The following is a 19,661-nucleotide window of genomic DNA, read 5'->3' as shown; positions in this document are numbered from 1 at the left end:
ATTAGTACCCATGTAAAGATGAGAAGCAGAGGTTGAAATAGTTGCAAGGAGGTGTATTTCAAATAGTTCCAGAAGCTCCATGTAAAAGGATACATACAGTTGGTATCTTTGTGCATGAGTAATTACTCACTGAATTCTTGCTAGATGATAGGTGCAAATCCATCATTTTCTCCCCATGCCTTTTCCAAGTATAATTTTCTTGTGTAGTCCATCCTGTTGTTATAGAACAGGGGTGGCCAATTGGCCATGCTGGCAGGGGCTGATAGGATTTGTAGTCCGTGAACATCTGGAGAGCCGCAGGTTTTAGACCCCTGTTATAGAATCTATCTTTAGATGTTAATTGCCTGTGGCTTTAAGCTGATTTTGTAAGCCCAAAGTCCATGTGAGCATTAGAGACAAGTCTCTAGCAGCCATACAGTCATGGTAGAATAGTGTTCTCTAGCAAACACAACCTATAAGTATCAACTTTCTGACTACAATAGTTGCCCAGGCAGATTGGGTGAGAGTGTCTTTGGGGAGAAAGAAAAAAGCATTCAAGACAATTATATCATTAGCCATTTTTAGATATCTGATCATCATATTTTGAAACTTCAGTAGCCCTATTCTTTATTACACCAGCCCCACTTAAGCATTTTCGTATTCCTTTTTATAGGATTCCCCTTTCTTTATGGATGGACTTTTTATTAGTTGTTTCCAAACTATTGAGGAACAGGTTCTGGTGGGTTTTCCGGGCTGTGTGGCCATGGTCTGGTGGATCTTGTTCCTAACGTTTCGCCTGCATCCGTGGCTGGCATCTTCAGAGGTGTACCACAGAGTGTTATACACTGTGTCCAGACTTCCCTCAGTGATACACTTCTGAAGATTCCAGCCACAGATGCAGGTGAAACGTTAGGAACAAGATCCACCAGACCACAGCCCGGAAAATCCACCAGAACCAGTTGAATCCGGCCATGAAAGCCTTCGACAATACATATAGAGGAACAATTGGGATATCATTAGGGATGCCAGATGGGAAATTCTTGGACATTTGGGGCAGGAACCTTGAGGAGTGTGGGATTTGGGGAGGGACTTCAGTTGGGTATAATGGGTGGAAGATCCTAGGCCTGTGATGGCGAACCTATGGCATGGGTGTCCAAGGCGGCACTCAGAGCCATCTCTGTGGGCACACATGCCGTCATCTCCCCCTTGTCCAGCCAGAGGCAGCTGCCAGCAAACGCGTTGGGAGTCACGCTGCACAGGCTGGCTGTGCACAAGGAGCTCTGCCAGCTGGGGCTGAGCTTCAGGGAGGTCCTCTTGAGTTGACCTGATTTGCTGTAAGTACCATCTACTGCCCCACAAGTACCCCCCCTCCCCCACAAAGCTTGGGAGACTGGAGGCTGGCATGCTTCTCTTGGCGTGTAACTTTTGGGACCACACTAAAACTTTGAGGGTTGGATTAAAAAGCAGCAGTCCGGGTGAGGGACTTCCATTGGGAGGAGTGCATCTGCCAAGAGCAGGGCAGGTGCAGTGGTGCGATTCAGGCACTCACCCCGATTGGAGTGTACAATTTGTTAAGGGTCCCCCTCTCCTGGGAGAGAGAGTGATGGGGCTTTTAGTGCCTGGGAGCCCAGGGCAGGGAGGAGAGATCTTGCAAGGTCCCTAGGCTCGCTACGCCAATCCCGTTCCCATAGGATCAGAGCAAAAGTACAAAAGACAAATGGCATTTCACACCGATAAAGAATTGAGCTAAACCAGGACCCAACCAACTGACAGGAAAGGGAGAGGAGCATCCCTTACCACCCTGAGCATCCCTCCCCATCCCCCCTTGTCATAATTAGGACCATTCTGACAGAGGAAAATGTGGGACAGAGAGGTCCATTTCAAAATATTCTCCATGCTTTTATTTTTCTGTTCCTGTTGCATTTTTGTGGGAAGTCAAGTGCTGTGATGACATGTGAAGGAAAAACCGCAGATCAGATGGCTGCTCCACAAATTTAGCTTTCCTGAAGTTATCCCACCCGTCGCACAGCAGTCTTACTTAGGATTGCCTTCCTTGACTGCCTTTTTACTTCTATTTTGTGGTGGTGGTGAGGGGTTATTGGGTTTCAGAAAGTGAAAGTTTTACTTCCCTCTCCCCCCGCACCCCTCCCCCTTCCCCCGCCAGGCCCCCAATGTGATAATAGTGTAATTATTTCAGGGAGGTTATTAGCATTAAACTTCAGACCTAGTTTTGGGGAAGCAGTGTAGGTAACCCTGTTAAGCGCTGTTAAACCCCACTGATTTTCATGGGAAGAACTAAAGCGCGGTCTTTTACCTGGGAGTAAGCTCGGTTGCTGGCAATGGGGCTTGCTTCTGAGTAAACCCTCCTAGGGTCGTGATTCACCCATTTGAAGCTTTGCACGGTTGCTTCAAAGCAAAGCCGCCGACTACCACCAAGCTTACTCCTGAGTAACGTACACCTTGGAGCCAACCATTTTTTCTAAACTAAAACCTCAGTATTCAAGTTAAATTGCCGTGTTGGCACTTTGTGATAAATAAGTGAGTTTTGGGTTGCAGTTTGGGCACTCGGTCTCGAAAAGGTTCGCCATCATTGTCCTAAGCCCTACCTGGAGAATGTCAGCTTCATAGACATTCAGCCAAAAGGTGGGATCCAGTCTTCCTCCTTCTTGATCCTCCAGTGGCCCCTGCAGTCTCCCTCTCCATCCCCCAAGGGTCAGGAAACAGCATGTGATTCCTGGGGCCTCAGAAAAGAAGGGCAGACATCACTCCTCATGTATGTCCTCCATCATACAAAGAGTTGCTTCTGATTTCCTCTCTCACTCCATTCTGGCTGTAGCTTATCTATGCTGCATACCACTCTATTGTTGTGGGGATTCCCTGTCCTTTTGGAGTGGATTTTTGGAAGGACGCCAGAAGCTACTGGGCAAAGGGGAAGAGGCAAAATCCTCCATAAACTCAGTCCATTCATAGAGATATTGGATCTGATCCCATTGAATCATCTAGAAAGCGTAATTCAACTGGAAGATTTCTTGCATCTGCATAGCCGTACCTTTGGATTCAATGGTGTGCAAGTGAAAACATCAACTGACTTAGCACAATTGCGCTTGTTCAAAAGCTTGCACAATGCCTAGCGATTTTCTCCCTTTGTGTTGCACCATACGTTGTGCAAATGAAGCTGAATTGGGGGGGGGGGGCTATAAATTTGACTCAGTGCAAGGGGCCACCACCATCTTTGTCTTCTGCTTCCAAAGGCAAGCAGAAATTTTGCACTAGGATCCAACTGGCAGTGACTAACATTTTGAGGTTATACCTTCAATATTGACCTCCCATTTGGAATCCAGTAGATCTTTTAAAAGAGAATTGGTGAGAGATGCCTTTGGTATTGACAATAGCTGTTGGTTGTGCTTGGGCCAATTACGTTTCTGTATCCAAAGAAATGGATAGTGTTAGCGAAGCCATTCGCAGGTGGTGATTATAGTTTCATAGTTTTAGCATCTTTTGAACTGATGTTCTGCTGAAAGCCCAGGTGGTACTGAATGTACATACCGAATGAATTAACATGTCTTCATAATGAAAAAATAACCTTGTGGCCTTAGATCAGGGGTGGCCAACCTATGGTGCTCCAGATGTTCATGGACTACAATTTCCATCAGCCCCTGCCGGCACAGCCAATTTGCCATGCTGGCAGGGGCTGATGGGAATTGTAGTCCATGAACATCTGGAGCCCCATAGGTTGACCACACCTGCCTTAGATAAACCGTGTATAAATTTAAGCAGTAATACATTAGTAGCTGAAATTAGTAACTTTCATATTCTAGACTGTTTCACACAAATTTATGCAGGTAATCTTAATTTAAAAGCCTAGTAATTGACCCTTTGGAGTAACTGTTTATCCTAGACCTTCAGTTCACACCACTGGTGTAGCTGGTATGTTGTTTTCTGTGAAGTACATGAATCACAGCAACTTTAAACTTTTTTTTTATAGCCCTACCTGAACCTATCCTTCCATCCCTCCAAAAAAATTACCCAGTAAGTGCTTCTTATGAATTACTACATAATATGTTTATAAAAACTGATTATATCTACAATATGAATGTTGCTATTTAACTATTAAATTTGGGTAATGGCAAGACGTGTCTTGTGACCATGTTTGTTAGAATCTCACAGTGAGCCACCACTTCGTGTGTGTTTGTATGTGTGTGTAAGGGTTGCATGTTTTGAAAGTACAGGATGAACTTTCCCTTTATTTTGTTTGAGCTAAATTTATGGCCTGCTTATAGCTAGGAAGCAAGACCCATGTAATTCAACTGGATTTACAGCTAGTGTCCTTCTCTGTATTGCTTTCTGTATGGAGGGTAGGGAGGTTTTTAAATGTATTTCTTTAGTACTTTTCTATCCTGCCCTTCTTTAAAGGAACTTGGTGCAACATGCCTCTGTCTCCCCACCTCCGTTTTACCTTCAGAACAACCCTGTGCTTATCTGTATTTAGCTTAGGCTCAGAGTGAGTGACCGGACCAAGGTTACCCAGAATAGGGATATGAACCTGGATTGCCCAGATCCTGGTCCAGTGCTTTAATCTTTACACTGGAATGACTTTTGTTTAATGGGGGTGCATGGAAGCCAGACTTGCTATCTGAAACCCACATTTAGCACTTCAACAAGAGTTGGCTGATACCCTGTTTCCCTGAATATAAGACATCCCCTGAAAATAAGACGTAGTAGAGGTTTTGCTGAAGTGCAAAATATAAGGCATCCCCGAAAGTAAGACGTAGCAAAGTTTTTGTTTGGAAGCATGCCCGACGAACAGAACACAGAAAAATAAGACATCCCCTGAAAATAAGACATAGCGCATCTTTGGGAGCAAACATTAATATAAGACACTGTCTTATTTTCGGGGAAACATGGTATGTATTGTGGCTTTGAAATCTGGAACACATTTTGCCTCAATTAAAATTGGCTGCTCACCTTCCTCCTAGCAGCTCAGAAAGACCCAGCTAGATAAGTCTGTCTCTTGTTGAACCGTCTCGGGAAGAGACCACTGGGCCTACACCAATGTGACAATGGGAGGGACTTTTTTGAACAAGTCACTTCTGCTGTCCGATTCAAAAATGATTCTTCTGGACCTCAGAAGAGAGAATTGAAGTTTCCACATTGTCCCAAATAAACCAGTTGAGGAGAAAAACCCTATAGTATGCCAGTGGTGGCGAACCTTTGGCACTCCAGATGTTATGGACTACAATTCCCATCATCCCCTGCCAGCATGGCCAATTGCTGGCAGGGGCTGATGGGAATTGTAGTCCATAACATCTGGAGTGCCAAAGGTTCACCACCACTGTACTATGCATTAGAGCAATTTAGCGAATTATATTGGTAAGTCATGACTGCTGGTAACATAATCACTTCCAAGAGTATTTAATTTTTCCAGAAATGTAATTAAATTAATGGGTTGCAGCAAAAACCCAAACAATGTATAACTTGTCGAAGGCTTTCACGGCCAGAATCACCGGGGTGCTGCTAGAACACGGCCATACAGCCCGGAAACCACACAGCACCCCAATGTATAACTTTTTAAGACAAACACATTTATTGTGGCCTAAGCTTTTGTGAACTAGAGCTTATTTTTCCAGTGCATGTGTTGTTAGCTAGATCTGTAGTTACGCTCAATCATAATACTGAGAAGAAGAAGAGAAAAAGAGGAAAATGCCATTTTCTGCAGTGAGGTTGACAGGTCAAGCAGCTTAAGGGAGGGCTATAGATACAGCACAGATCCAGAGGTACAGATCCAGGGAACACAGAATTAAGTAGAATGAGTAAGACTCATTGAAATAGAATACAACTTAATTACAGACATCCCTGGCAAGAGAAAGCGCATGGGGGAGATGGAACACTTTGTATAAGGCAGGAGTGTCCTTGGCCATGCTGGCAGGAACTGATGGGAACTGTAGTCCATTTACATCTGGGGCACCAGAGTTGGACGCCCCTGGAATAAGGGCTGTTTGCTTCTTCAAAAAATGTAGTGGAAGATGCAAGATGTATTGAAGATGGGTTAAAAATTGAGTTTGAAAAGTTCTTCGGCATCAAACAGTGCAGTAATTTCCTTGAGTGTAACCATTTGACAAGAAGAGAAATCATTTATTTTGTTATCTAACCACAGACACTGGAAACAGTATTCCCATTTTTCAGTTACCTTTTTAAAAATTCTGTTGTCATTCCCTTTCCAAATGTGTGTGTGTGTTTAGAAAGAACCTACTGTTGCCTCATCCAGTTTATGGCTCACCATACTGGGTATCCTACTAGTTAACTGTTAGAATTATGCTGAACCATCTCCTTTGAAAAACACCATGTTATCTGCATATGCTTATAACCTTGCATTGAAAATGTGCTTTTTAAAATGCTAATCATGTACAGTTTTAAGACGTCTAACATCAGCAACTGCAGTTTTTTAAGATTAGCAATGCACAATGGAAAACTTTCTGACATATGCTAGGATTCCAGAATAAGCAGGTTTGCTGTAGTGTTAATGCAGCATTTTATTTTGGAAGAAAAGAACGCTTAATATCTGCTTAGCTGTTGTACTTCATAATGTATGTTTCTCATCTACACATCCACTTAATGTTGCAGTAATTCTGAAATCTGGTTTTACTGTTTTACTTAATCTAATTAAGCCTTTCTGTTAATATAACTGAGTGATAAAATTAGTTTTCGATCCTTAATTGAATTGAGCATTTATACTTAAGAGAATAGCTAGTCATACACAGCTGTGCAGTTTGTATGGTAACTTCTTGTGTTAAAATATTATGAATTTGGTGATATTTGATGCTGCTAATCAGTATAATTTGTTAAAATGATCTCCTTTTCAAATCTAAAACTGAAATGGTGGGGATTATATATATATACACACATGTCTCCTAATCACAGAGAGCCAGTGTGGTATAGTGGTTAAGAGCAGCAGACTCTTATCTGGAGAACTGGGTTTGATTCCCCACTCTTCCACATAAAGCAGTGGTTCTCAACCTGTGGGTCGCGACCCCTTTGGGGGTCGAATGACCCTTTCACAGGGGTCGCCTAAGACTCTCTGCATCAGTGTTCTCCATTTGTAAAATGGATAAATGTTAGGGTTGGGGGTCACCACAACATGAGGAACTGTATTAAAGGGTCGCGGCATTAGGAAGGTTGAGAACCACTGACATAAAGCCTACTAACTTCTCTCAGAACTCTCTCAACACCACATACTTTAAAAGGTGCCTAATGTGGGGGAAAGAAAGTGATTATAAGCTACTTTGAGAGTTCTTAATGGTAGAGAAAAGCAGGGTTTAAAAACGTCTTCATTTGGAGTTGAATCCGGAAAGGAGCTGTGCTGTGGAAGGGGAATTTGATTTCCCTTCTTTATGTCATTCCCTGTGCCCTCTAAAACCTTTCCCTGGGGAGTAAAGGATCCTTAGGAACAGTGTGAAACTGAAAAGGAAGGGCCCAGGATTGTAACAGGAAGGAAAGCGGGGTGGGGTGTTGAGGAGCATTTCTCCAGGAGCTTTTGCTTCATTGACACAGGGATACTGGATGAAGACGACTTTCTTCCGTTTCTCACAGACATTCCTCATTCCTCCATTTACACCTTGCAAAGCCCTTAGGTTTGCAACACAAGCGTTTTGTATCTCCTGTGCAACGCATGTCTCCCGGACACACAGTGGCTCTTTTATGTTTGCAATCACGGCATGCAGGGAGAGGCAGCATTAGCTGCCTCTTCTGAAATGTCCGTGTTCCCAAGTTGCCCTGTATAGCTGCTCTCGGCATGACCTTTACAAGAGATCCAATAGCAGCTCGGGTGAGGGGAGAGGAATAGAAGAGGGGGAGAAACTGCAACCATTTATCTCTGCATGTTGCGGTCACAAACAGAAAGGTTCTGGCATGCCCTGGAGACACACACGACTCTTATCACACATGATGCAAAGTCCTCATGTTGTTCCCTAACAAACACAAAGACTTTGTAAAATATAGATGAAGCCCATGAAGCAGGGTGGGGTTTTTTTGTGCAGCAAGAAGAGGAATGGGGCAAAGAAACCTTCCAGAAGCTCTGCTCATGGTAGTCTGCGTCTAGCTCAGGGGTCGGGAACCTTTTCCCCTCAAAGAGCCATTTGGCTCACCACCAAATTTGGCTCACCACCAAAGAGCCATTTGGCTCACCCCCACCCCCCCACCCACTCGCTCGCCCCCCGTCCACTCCCCCGCCGACTTGCTTGCTCTCTCGCCCTCCCTCCCTCCGCCCGCTCACACCCCCCCCCCGCGGGCTGGAGATGTGCCCGCCCTGCTTCCTGCAGGGCGGGCGAAGAGGGGCCTGGCGGCTCGGCCTACCCGGCCGCCGGGAGAGCGCCCGCCCCGCAAGCAACAGGGCGGGCAGGAGCCAAAGCCCCCGCTGGGCGTCTTGCGCCAGCAGCGGGCTGGAGATGTCACCGCCTCTGCTTCCTGCTTGGCTTCGGCCGTGCCCGGCAGCGGGGAGAGCGCCCACCCGCAAGCAGCCCGGGGCGGGCAGAGAGCCAAAGCCACGTCTTGGCGTGGCCTCGGCGGCCGCCCGGGCTGGCAGATGTGCCCGCCCTGCTTCCTGCAGAAGGGCGGGCAAAGAGGGGCCCGGCGGCTTGGCCTGCCCGGCCGCCGGGAGAGCGCCCGCCCCGCAAGCAGCGGGGTGGGCAGGAGCCAAAGCCCCCGCGCGCCGCCTCGCCGGCCGCGGGCTGGAGATGTGCCCGCCCTGTTTCCTGCAGGGCGGGCGAAGAGGGGGCCGGCGGCTCCGCTCGTGGAGCCGCAGAACAGCAGCGGAAGAGCCGCATGCGGCTCGCGAGCCCCGGGTTCCCGACCCCTGGTCTAGCTCAATATTCTTTTTACTTAAATTAAAAAATAGGTGTTCGATGGGTTGCAGGTGTCAAACTCGCGGCCCTCCAGATCTTATGGAGTACAGTTCCCATCATCCCCTGCCAGCATGATGCTGGCAGGGGATGGTGGGAACTGTAGTCCATAAAATCTGGACATACATGTATCCAAGTTCTTATACTTCGAAAGATGAGTAGAACTCCCCAGAATCTTCCCCACGTTACTTAATAAAGCAGCTTTAGAATTCCAACCATATCGAGCAAACGAGACGACGCGTCCTCCATTGTATGATACGGCAGCTACCATCTGGTGTGTGACATCTTTTGTGCCAATGGATCTTCGTACCCAGCCAGTCAGCGTATGCAGATGTGGTCAAGCGCTGATAAGGACAAATTTGTGCAATGCAAATAGAGATAAAATATACCAGATGAAAATATACACCTCATTAGTTAACACCTGGTAGCCAGAAGGCTTGGATTTAATATCTGCTCTGTCATCACTTGGATATCCTTCAACAGAGGCTGAGCTAATCATTACAAGAATGATCCTTCAAGTTTCATGTTCCCTCTATCTTAAGGTTGCTAACGGGCCTGGAGAAGAAAAAAGTTTTGTCCCTATAAAAGAGGTTTAATGGAATGTTATTTACCAGGTGATGTTATTTCCCTTCATGCCGTGAAAAGCTGCAGCTGCCCATTTCCAGGGAGTAATTTTTTATTAAGGGGCAGGACCTCTTTTCCCTGGTCCTTAGGCTACACCAGGGGTAGGGAACCTGCGGCTCTCCAGATGTTCAGGAACTACAATTCCCATCAGCCCCTACCAGCATGGCCAATTGGCCATGCTGACGAAGCGACTTTGATAGGGTGCTGGTCCCTGGTATCTGGAGAGCCTGCTGAGTTCTGAGCTTACTGTTTGACACTTATAGCTTCTGATTTTGGTCTAGAAATTCTTCTAATCAAGGACTTCCAATAGCTGTATGCTGGTATGTGTAGTTATTTCTATACCCGGTGTACTTAATATTTACAGTAATCAATAAAGTTAATTCATAAAATACTTCTATATATAACTAGCTCAGTTCTCAAGTTACAGTGAATCCATTTACAATCTGTGTACAGTGTACCCTTGATTTTTTTTTAAAAAAAGTGGTGTTGAGTAATTGTCACATAATGAATAAAACAGCTCTGTAAATAGTTACTTATGTTACAGCTGTTGTTGTGTTAAATGTAACCTTTATGAAAGTCTGTGCTAGAAAGTAAAATCTACTGGAGAATAAACATTCAAGCTTAAGTGGTTTACGTTTGACTCTGACTGTCCTACTGAGGGAGATAGCAGAAAGTAAAACATTGGTTCACAGCGGGTTCTCTTCCTTATTTCCCCATGGCTCCATGCTAGGTACTCCTGATTTAATGCATGCATGCCAACATATGATACAAACCCCACACTCACCCAGGTACTGGCCCCTGGTTTCAACTGCAAAGTGGACATGCCTTGGTCTTTCTCATGGACAGATGAATGCTCATCCATGCCAGCGTTTCATGTGTTTTCTGCAGCATGCAAACAGGACTGATGTGTTTCAGAAACAAGCAGTCAGAGTTTCATCAGAACTTCTGTGGGTTCATTCTTTGCCCAGTTCCTTATCACTGCGCCATCACCCCAACCTATAGTTCATTTTGCACGTAAGGCTCTTCTAATCCTCAGAGCTGTTTCAGGACAAACTGAAGTCTGTTTGAGAAAGGCAGGGAAAACTGTGCTCCACCATCTCCTTCTGTGAACTCTTCTGCTGGATCCAGCCCATTGACACAAAACATCTAATGGAAGACAAAGTACTTGATGAAGAGTTCACCGGAGTTCTAAAGTTTATATAACTACTATCAAACTAAGCTGGCTTAGTAAAAGAGACAGTGAGGGAACAAATAGCATATTGCTTTGTGTGAGGGAGATATATACTTGATTGAGAAAGGAAGAACCTCAACGTATTGTCGAAGGCTTTCACAGCTGGAATCAATTGGTTGTCGTGGGTTTACTGGGCTGTGTGGCCATGGTCTGGTAGTTTTTGCTCCTGACATTTCACCCGTGTCCTTGGCTAGCATCTTCAGAGACATGTCACAGCAAGATGCGTTTCCACACTGTTCCATGGAGAAAACACATCTTACCATGACATGTCTTTGAAGATGCCAGTCATAGATGCAGGTGAAATGTTAGGAGCAAACTACCAGACCATGGCCACACAGCGCAGAAAACCCACAACAACCAGTGAAAAGCTCATTGAAAACAGCACTGTGCTCTGGGATCTAGCAGTTTCTTCTAGGCAGAAGATGTCTTCTGCTCACAGATCTGTTGTTTTTTACCTTGGCCTTGATCATTGTGCCAGAAGATGCATCCAAAAATGTTTTGACCTATGCAAGAACTTGCATGAAAGCTTGTGCAATCCCTTGTACAACTGCTATTCATATTTATTGTAGCAGCTATTGGATCATTGTGCAAGCTTCTGCACAGACATTTGTGGAACGGTGCTAATGGCTAATTTCCTTGTGTTCATTATTTTTTTTTAATTCGTCCCAGCATACTTTGAGGGCCCCATTGGCCAAAAACCATACATCATAAGTAGGAATTGAAGAGGGTGTTATAGATGAAATCCCCCACCCTTACTGTATGTGATTTGCCTTTTTTGTCCACTCGGGTCTGGCAAACCCTGTTGTTGCCTCTTCAGCATTTGCAGGGCTGCTGGGGGATGGAGATGTTAGAGAAGATCCACCAGCACCGACAGTGGCGGTGCCCAGGATCCAAGGCTTAGTGTTGAGGTCATGTGAATGTCTTTCCCTTTGGAAGCATCTTGGCAAACAGCTTCCGTAGACACTCAGTGAGCAATAATCTGTTCCTGTCCTTTCTTTTGTCTCATTGTTTTTGCAGGAATCTTTTGATCCGACTATGCAGCTCCACCTTGTGCACCGAGCCCCGTGCATTATTCCTCCTTACCTTTCCAAAAACGAATCAACTCTTGGAGACCTCTTGCTGGGCTTCCTGAAATATTATGCTACCGAATTTGAGTAAGTATTTAGCTTTTCATTGCTTGAGGTTCTTTGCTTTCAGTGGCTTGTCGAAAGTTAAACGTTTGGTAAGCAGGTTCAAAATGTTGTGAAATAATAAAACTTTTATCAATAATCTTTCATTGGAAGCTTGAGTTCCTTGATGAGCTGGCACAAATGGAGAGAGGTCTACCTCTGCAGATCCTTTCCCCGTCTTGCTGTAGCATCCCATCATACACCGTTCTGTGCTATATGTTTCCAGGAGTCCTCCCAATTTTCAGCAGCTTTTAGAGGGCCCATTCCAGGGGTTGATTGAGTAAGGAAGTGTATATGCCTTCTTTGTTTATAGTTCACTGGATCCAACCTAATATTTGGTAGAATTGGCACAGTGTTATGCTAATGTGCCATGATAGAATATAAACTAAAACTGCTACAAAATATACCATTGGGGCATTTGTGAGAGTTCCCCATCCCACCACCAACAGCTGCATTTAACTGAATGGCTGCCAGGAAGGTTGTGGTGGAGAGTAAATTTGCTATCCACTACCATTCCCCCTCCCCCCAAATAAGATAGTGACATTAACAGATGGTGAGAATGTGTAACACTTCCTACCTTTATGGTGTGCCTGATATACTCCTTCAAAAGTTAATGGCTACCATTCATTCATATGCAAAAAATAAGCACTGGTTCTTTGGAGTGGTCTGGTGGTGAACAGGGATAACCTGCTCCCTTTGGAAACATAAGGCTTGTTCCTATAACTCTTAACATGGTTTGGCGTTTCATATAAACCAAGCCACAGTTTGTCAACGGAAATTCCATAATCACCTTTTGATAAGAAATGGCTGAAGATCTTTTTTAAAAGACTTGAAATCTTGGGGCAAAGATTCCATCACCCTGGATAACCCAGTTTGTACTCTATAGCACGTTGGTTCCTACTCTAAAATTCTTCAGATATAATAACTTGAAGTTACATGATCAAGCCTGCCCGCATATATGGCTTTATTAAAGATGTCTGCTTTCATGCCAAACAGTATATTGTTAAATGTATTGTCGAAGTATATTGTTAATTCCAACTTTTGTGACTTGCGATCCATCCTCCGAAACAAGGTTCCAAGCTGTGATTTAATCCAGGTTAAGAAGCAAGAGCGTAAACCATACTTTGTAAATTGGTCATAATAATATACTGTCATTTGTCACAAAAGCAGAAGTCACTAATTTGAATCACAAACCCAGGGTTGGGGGAGAGCACATGAACTCAAGGATCCCTTCCGGCTTATTTATCTCTTATCATGTTGGAGGCAGATCATTGTTTTCCTCATGACACAAAAGGCTACAGAATAAGTTTGTAATGTATGATAAATGTAGAAGGTTTTTTTAAAAAAAACAGGGCACAGATTCCATAAAATCTTTCTTTATTAAACAGGAGAAGAAAAATGTAATTACAGAAGTGAATTATTATTTGATTTGCTAAAATCGAAATGCAAATGGATCCCAAGCATTTCATACTGAAAGTAGCTTATTAATATTTTGACTTTTTGAAGTAACAATAGGCTCTTTTTTTGTGCTGAAGATACAGCTGCTTCTTTTGAGTGATGCAAGAAGCCAGATGGATTCTAGAAAAATTGTTTGTTTTGTTCAGAACGCAGCAGAAAGGCATTACTGCCTGCTGTGATCTGCTTAATTCTGTTATATAACTCTTCCCTTTAGCTTATTTTTCTACAATTTATTGACAAGTTGGGATGCAAGCCAAATGATGTTATAACGTGTCTCTTTCCGGTAACCTACATTTTGTTAATGAGAGTCATCCAGTCCCAAATGGTGGGGGGTGGGGGGCGGGGGGGTGTCCATGAGCTGCAGGCAACTCAGACAGCCTCCCCCCGCCAGATTTCTGCTTGGTACTGTGTGATATTTCCCCATCGTTATTTTGGCCCCGCCAGTAATACTTTCATTATCTCTCTTACCTCTATAGAACATGCAGGGCTGAGAATGGGATATCTAAAGGATCTTGATGGTGGCAGATACCAGGCACTTTCCTGTTCCCTGCTTACTACTACATTGCTAGGGGCTATGTGCCAGTATTTCTGGCTCTGGAAAGTGCTGTGCTTACAGAGTTGATGAGGGTTTTTGTTTTGTTTTGTTGTTAGAGAGGGGTTTTTTTTAACTTAAAGGGTTCTGAAAATTGTTTTCCTCTCACTAGCTGGAACAGTCAGATGATTTCAGTTCGTGAAGCCAAAGCCATTCCAAGGCCTGATGGCACTGAATGGAGAAACAAGTTCATTTGTGTAGAAGGTAAATTGTGGCGCTTAGTTGATAACTCACGTTTTTTGGTAACAGCAAAAGGAGCATGAGCAGAGTTCACTGGGAAGTTTCAGAGACAACACAGTTTGATAAGAACGAGCCAAGAGGTCTGTGAGGATGCAAGGTTCCTCTTACGAGTCTCCCATGTATTGTGCTGAGGTGAAAAAAATCTTCTGATTTAGAACTAATTGCAATTTGTTGTAATGTCCAAATCAGACACTTTAATCAATTGTGGTTTGTTTCTTGGCTGCAAACAAGGATTTTGACATCACAGTTCAGATTTGATGTCATGACAAATTTTGGTCAGTTCTGTATTGGAAAATGTTCAGCAACATGTACATTGGACCACTGCACTTAGATATAGTGCGCATATTTTCAGCGTTCACTGCCTTTAACCAGTTCCTCTGAAGCCTTACTAGAGTGGTAGGGGTGGGGATCTAAACCCCTTCAGAATCACACCCATACAAAATAGATTAAAAAAACCCCAGGAACAGTTCTACCTGCAGTGGCATAGGGAGATGGAAAAGGCCCATATTTATCAATGGGCTGAATCCAAAGAACTGTTTACAGAACTCATTGGAGGGGATTTTTTCCCCTTTCATTGCAGACCACTGATCACCCTCCTGGGATCAGGAGAACCTCACAAATGGCATGGGGTTGGAGGAGAAGGTCTACTGTAGCAGGGGTAGTAATCAAAAACGTTTACCCCACTCCTCCACTAGCAGAATGAGGGTAGAACACCACCTTCAGATCAACTACAGCCTCATTGTCCCCTTAACTGGAGCCTTTCTTAAAGCCAAGTAAAAGCAAGCAGTTGTGTCACCTGCCCAGCATAATGGTACAATCTTGAGCTATCCTGTGGTAAAATGAGTGCCCTAAAATTTCTACTGTTATCTCTTTTTATCCTCTTCCCGTGGAATTTATTTATTGCATTAAATAAATGTGATTCACATTCTCAGAAATGTGCACGTTCTGTTTCCTTGTATGTAGTCAAATACCTCCCAGTTTCATTAGAGAGTACTGTGGCTTGAATCTCCTTCATGTTCTGCATAAAGATAAGCATGTATAACTATTCACTAGAACTGTTTTCTGAATACTACAAATTACATGCAGGCTATTTAATGTAGTCTCAAATAGTGGCCCGTGTTATATGTAGTACAACATGGAGATACAACCAGCTAATAATCTGTTGAGAAAAGGGTCTTGGATTCTATTTCATACCAGAAAAATATATTAATGTAAGGCCATCATTAAGGAGAAATGTGTGTATATGAATCTTTAAGCAGTCTAATTGACTCCAGTAAAATTATTTGTATGTAATTAGTGGTATAGTTGGTGCTTTGGATAAATTGGGAAAGTTAGCGAAAGCTACAATCCTAACAATATTCTGTTAACATTTCCAGAACCTTTTGACCGAACAAACACTGCTAGAGCAGTACATGAGAAACAGAAGTTTGACATCATTATAGATGAATTTCGAAAGGTAAAATATGCAACTTTACAGCAGTGATTACATATTAAAAAACCTTGTGTATAAATAAAAGGTTTAGAGAAAAATATAAGCATTAAAATGTGGTGCATATTTGTGTTTCTCTCATCTCTTCCCCTCCACCAGCTAATCAACTTCAGACTTTTCAAACTCAAGACCCATTTTGGACCCCATTTATAATGTAGCACCTACTTTTAACTATATTGCAGATGTTTATCTTCTTTGTAACGTGTACTCCAGTTGTTACTGTTTTAAAACACACACAGAGACTATGATGGTTGAAGTTCTGCTATCCTCACCTGCTTATAGGTCTAGGCCTACTAGATGCCACAGCTTCTTTTCCATGGCCGAGAGGAAAAGAATTACACAACCAGCACTTCATGCCAAAGGGAGATTTGGCCTTTTCCAAACAGGACACTATCAATGTCACTTGGCAGACCACCTTTTAAACTCAGCGGACTTTTAAAACTTTTGTGGCAAACAATCTGCTATTCAGAGAAAGAATCAAATAAGGTGGAATCCTTCTCAGGGCCCGGGAGTTCTTACCATTGTTACTGGACATCTCCTGTGTTGCTGCTCAGCAATCAGAGAGGATGATATTCAGTACACTGGATACTTCCTTTAGTTAGGATTTTAAAAGAACTTATTTTGGTAATTTGGGCTGGAATGTATAGATTTTTCCCTAGTAACCTAAAATCTCATAGTGGAATAGTTATTTGGGGAGACGATCTGGTATCTTGTAAGCATGGTTAGTGTTTTGTCTACAGATATTTCTGTATTATTCAGAATCAGAGTCTTTAAATTTCTCATTTGTACATTTGAGCAGGCTGTGGTAGCATTGCTGATCTATCTGTCTCTAAATAGGCTCTCTTCTTTGAAATGTGTTGTAAAAATACTTGTTTAAAATGAGAGAATAGGGAATATGTAAACTGTGTGTAGCAGCTAGTGTGCCGTTGGACAAAATAAGCAAAATGCGGTATGGAAAGTAAAATGCAACTAGCGACATAGTACAAGACCCATTTTGTAAATAGATTTAATTTTTTTGCTTGGTGTTTTGAAAGTACTGAAACAAAAACGGCTTCCAGTTCTCATCTTTCAGTGCTGAAACAAGTCGAAAACACTGCAGTTTTGACCCTCTTTTAGCTTACCACGTGATATGGAAATTGACTCCCTTAACTTCCTACAAAATTCACTGGGTACACCTCTTGAGCCTGCTTCAGTTAGTCTTTTTGCCTTGCTATATTCATTTTTTTTGGATTTATATCCCCCCTTTCTCTCCTGCAGGAGACTCAAAGGGGCTTACAATCTCCTTGCCCTTCCCCCCTCACAACAAACACCCTGTGAGGTGGGTGGGGCTGAGAGAGCTCCGAGAAGCTGTGCCTAGCCCAAGGTCACCCAGCTGGCGTGTGTGGAAGTGTACAGGCTAATCTGAATTCCCCAGATAAGCCTCCACAGCTCAGGCGGCAGAGCTGGGAATCAAACCCGGTTCCTCCAGATTAGATACACAAGCTCTTACCTCCTACGCCACTTCTGCTCCTTTTTGATGGTAAACACTGCTATAACCATGCTTGAAATGGCTTTTAATGGCTTTAATAGAGAGCTAGACATCATGGAGGAAAAGAGCCAGGCTCAGGGTCCATGGCTGGAGGGCAGAATGGTTGCTTGTCCTCTGCCTGTAGGTCTTCCAGGGTGTTTCGTTTGGCTGCTGAACTTGATGGCTGTTGTTCTGCTCTGAGATATGGTAATTCCACTGTATTCATGATGTATTTTCTTCTATCCCATAGTCATGGCACAGATTGAGAGACAGGAGAGACTTGAACTGTATACTACCTTTAAGAGCAACTATTCAGAAAAGATAACTGACTTCCATTTCCATGACTGAGACGCGAATCCCCAGATGAAGGTTTTTTTGCCCTGGTACTCTCCCCACACCCAAAAAGGGGATTTTTCTTTCAAGCTTTTGTCAAGGAGACTTCTGCAAGAACAAAGAAGAAAAATGCAACCTGAACAAAATTCATTCAAACCATTTGAAAGACTACTTTTTTGAAATGGCTTGAATCAGTGACCAATAAAGGGACTAATATGAATTTGCAGATCTGATGGGAGTCGATTCATTTATTGTTAACATTGGTTGTAGTCGTGAGTCAACCACAGTAAATATTAAGATATGAAGATAATCAATTATGTAACGTACCACAGCTAGGCTATAACCTTAAAAGAGAGCACACAGGGCACATTTCCTCAAGAGCTGCCCCTGATTTGTGACTGCGCTTTGCCTTTACTTGGCTGTTTCCAGTTTGTAATCTTGGAAATAGTAGTGGCATCTTTGCAGAAATAACAGATGGGCTCTAAAACAAAATATTGTTTTCACTGAGATAGTAAACCTATGTCTGGATTGTACCACTTCAGTCTGCAGATGGGGATTTGCGTGATGGAGTGATCGCATAAATGCCACCTGCCTCTTGGACAGAGAAAGGTTCCGAAGAAGGAGTTTTGTTGTATGAAGGAGCCTCCATTGCAGGCTGACATGGTACATCTTAAACACAGTTTATTGCCTTGGTGCAAATTGCTCAACGCCAGGAATTGTAACAACAACTGGATTTCTTAAGCGGCACAGCTACTACACTGCATGTGACTTGCCAGACTGAACGCAGCCTACCAGGCTTAATGAATTGTTTGTGCATCCTATCTTCAGGAGCTACCAGAAAATCCTAAAAAAAAACAACCCATGACAGTTGGGCTGTTCAGCTGGTGAGTTTCAGGCTGTGCAGCTCTGGCATGTGGCAAGCCGCTCTCTGTAGCAAGACCTTAAATAATAATTTCAAATCGGGGTGGTGTCAAATGTGATGATGAAATAGACGGGGGAGGAAACAAAAGCCAGGGCTGCAATTCCTCCTACGTTATTACTAGCGTAGCAGATGAAAAGAAATGTGCAGAGGTGGTACTGTTGCTTGCGCATCTTGCCTGTGTCCCCCCTCCCAACTCCTGTGACAAAATAGCATCATAAAGCAGCGATGCTGCTCCTCTGCCTGAGGTGTCGTGTGGTATGAGGTCCAGTCCCTTTTCAACAGTTTCTTCTCCATATAAAGAGAATAATAGTGATAACTGCTCAAATTAGCTGCTACAATAAGCCAAGTTCTTATTTTGTTTCTATTTTTGTGTAAATGTTTGTAAATTGGTCAACCACTATATAAATTAAGATTTAAAGAAAAAAAAATCTTTAAAATGTAAACCTTTTTCAAGAAATATGGGACTTCTTTTAGATCTGCTGTAGCACAATTTGTGCCTCTCTTATTTATTGCCGACCAATTCATATGTTAAACAGATACTTTTCTCTGATGTCAAAGTTCCTTTTCCTCTTTTAAGTTTAATATTTTAATTGTGTCCAAGTGGAATAAAGTTTCTGTAAATAAAGCCACATTTTTTATGTAACTGGTTTTCTCTCAAGCCCAGGTTTTATTTCTTTTGGTGTTCGGTATTTTCAACAACCAGAATAATTAGGTTTACAAACAATTCTTTTGTATTACCCCATTTGCCTCCATCTTGGAGTTGCCAACTGACCTGGAGAAAAATGCCCAGTCCCTTTAACAGAGCTTGCCAGCCCACTTCTGAGGCATGTAGTCTTCAAGGTGCTGCTGAATCTCCGGTTACACCATGCAGCTGAACAAAATAGAAGTCCGGTAGCACCATAAAGACAAACAGCAGCAATCTCAGCGTGAACATCCTTAAGCCACCACAATCCATCCTCTCAGGCTTCTGAAGGCAAGATCACCACACGAAGCCCTAAGCCTTGGGGAAGTTACACGTGGGCAGAAGGAAAGGTGGCAGGAAGGGATATGAAGCAAACAGACAAGGACAGACTTGTCGATCAACTCAGACTTACATGAACAGCTTATCATGATGAGAGAACTCCCTTTCTTGAATGGCTCCTGTATCTTGGAGCTCCTCCCATGGGAAGGACAGGCTGAGCGGTCCCTAGCTCAGCGTGTACGTGAATGGGGGTAGACTTGCC

General features: G+C 43.4%; 1 protein-coding gene across 1 annotated transcript in view; it reads left to right on the top strand.

Annotated features, from left to right (window-relative positions):
• The window catches only part of TENT2 (terminal nucleotidyltransferase 2), a 36,869-nt gene extending 17,788 nt beyond the window's left edge, over positions 1-19,081 (top strand). Inside the window, exons 11-15 of the mRNA XM_048503778.1 lie at positions 3,965-4,008; positions 11,746-11,882; positions 14,060-14,151; positions 15,564-15,643; positions 17,434-19,081. Of these exons, the coding sequence (XP_048359735.1) occupies positions 3,965-4,008; positions 11,746-11,882; positions 14,060-14,151; positions 15,564-15,643; positions 17,434-17,508 (428 nt within the window). The 3' untranslated portion in view covers positions 17,509-19,081. The remainder of the gene's footprint in view (positions 1-3,964; positions 4,009-11,745; positions 11,883-14,059; positions 14,152-15,563; positions 15,644-17,433) is intronic.
• The last annotated feature ends 580 nt before the right edge of the window (positions 19,082-19,661 follow it).

This window comes from Sphaerodactylus townsendi, linkage group LG07, assembly GCF_021028975.2.
Source record: "Sphaerodactylus townsendi isolate TG3544 linkage group LG07, MPM_Stown_v2.3, whole genome shotgun sequence".
NCBI lineage: Eukaryota > Metazoa > Chordata > Lepidosauria > Squamata > Sphaerodactylidae > Sphaerodactylus > Sphaerodactylus townsendi.
Note: the sequence above shows the minus strand (reverse complement) of the source record. Positions and strands in the feature narration are given on the sequence as shown.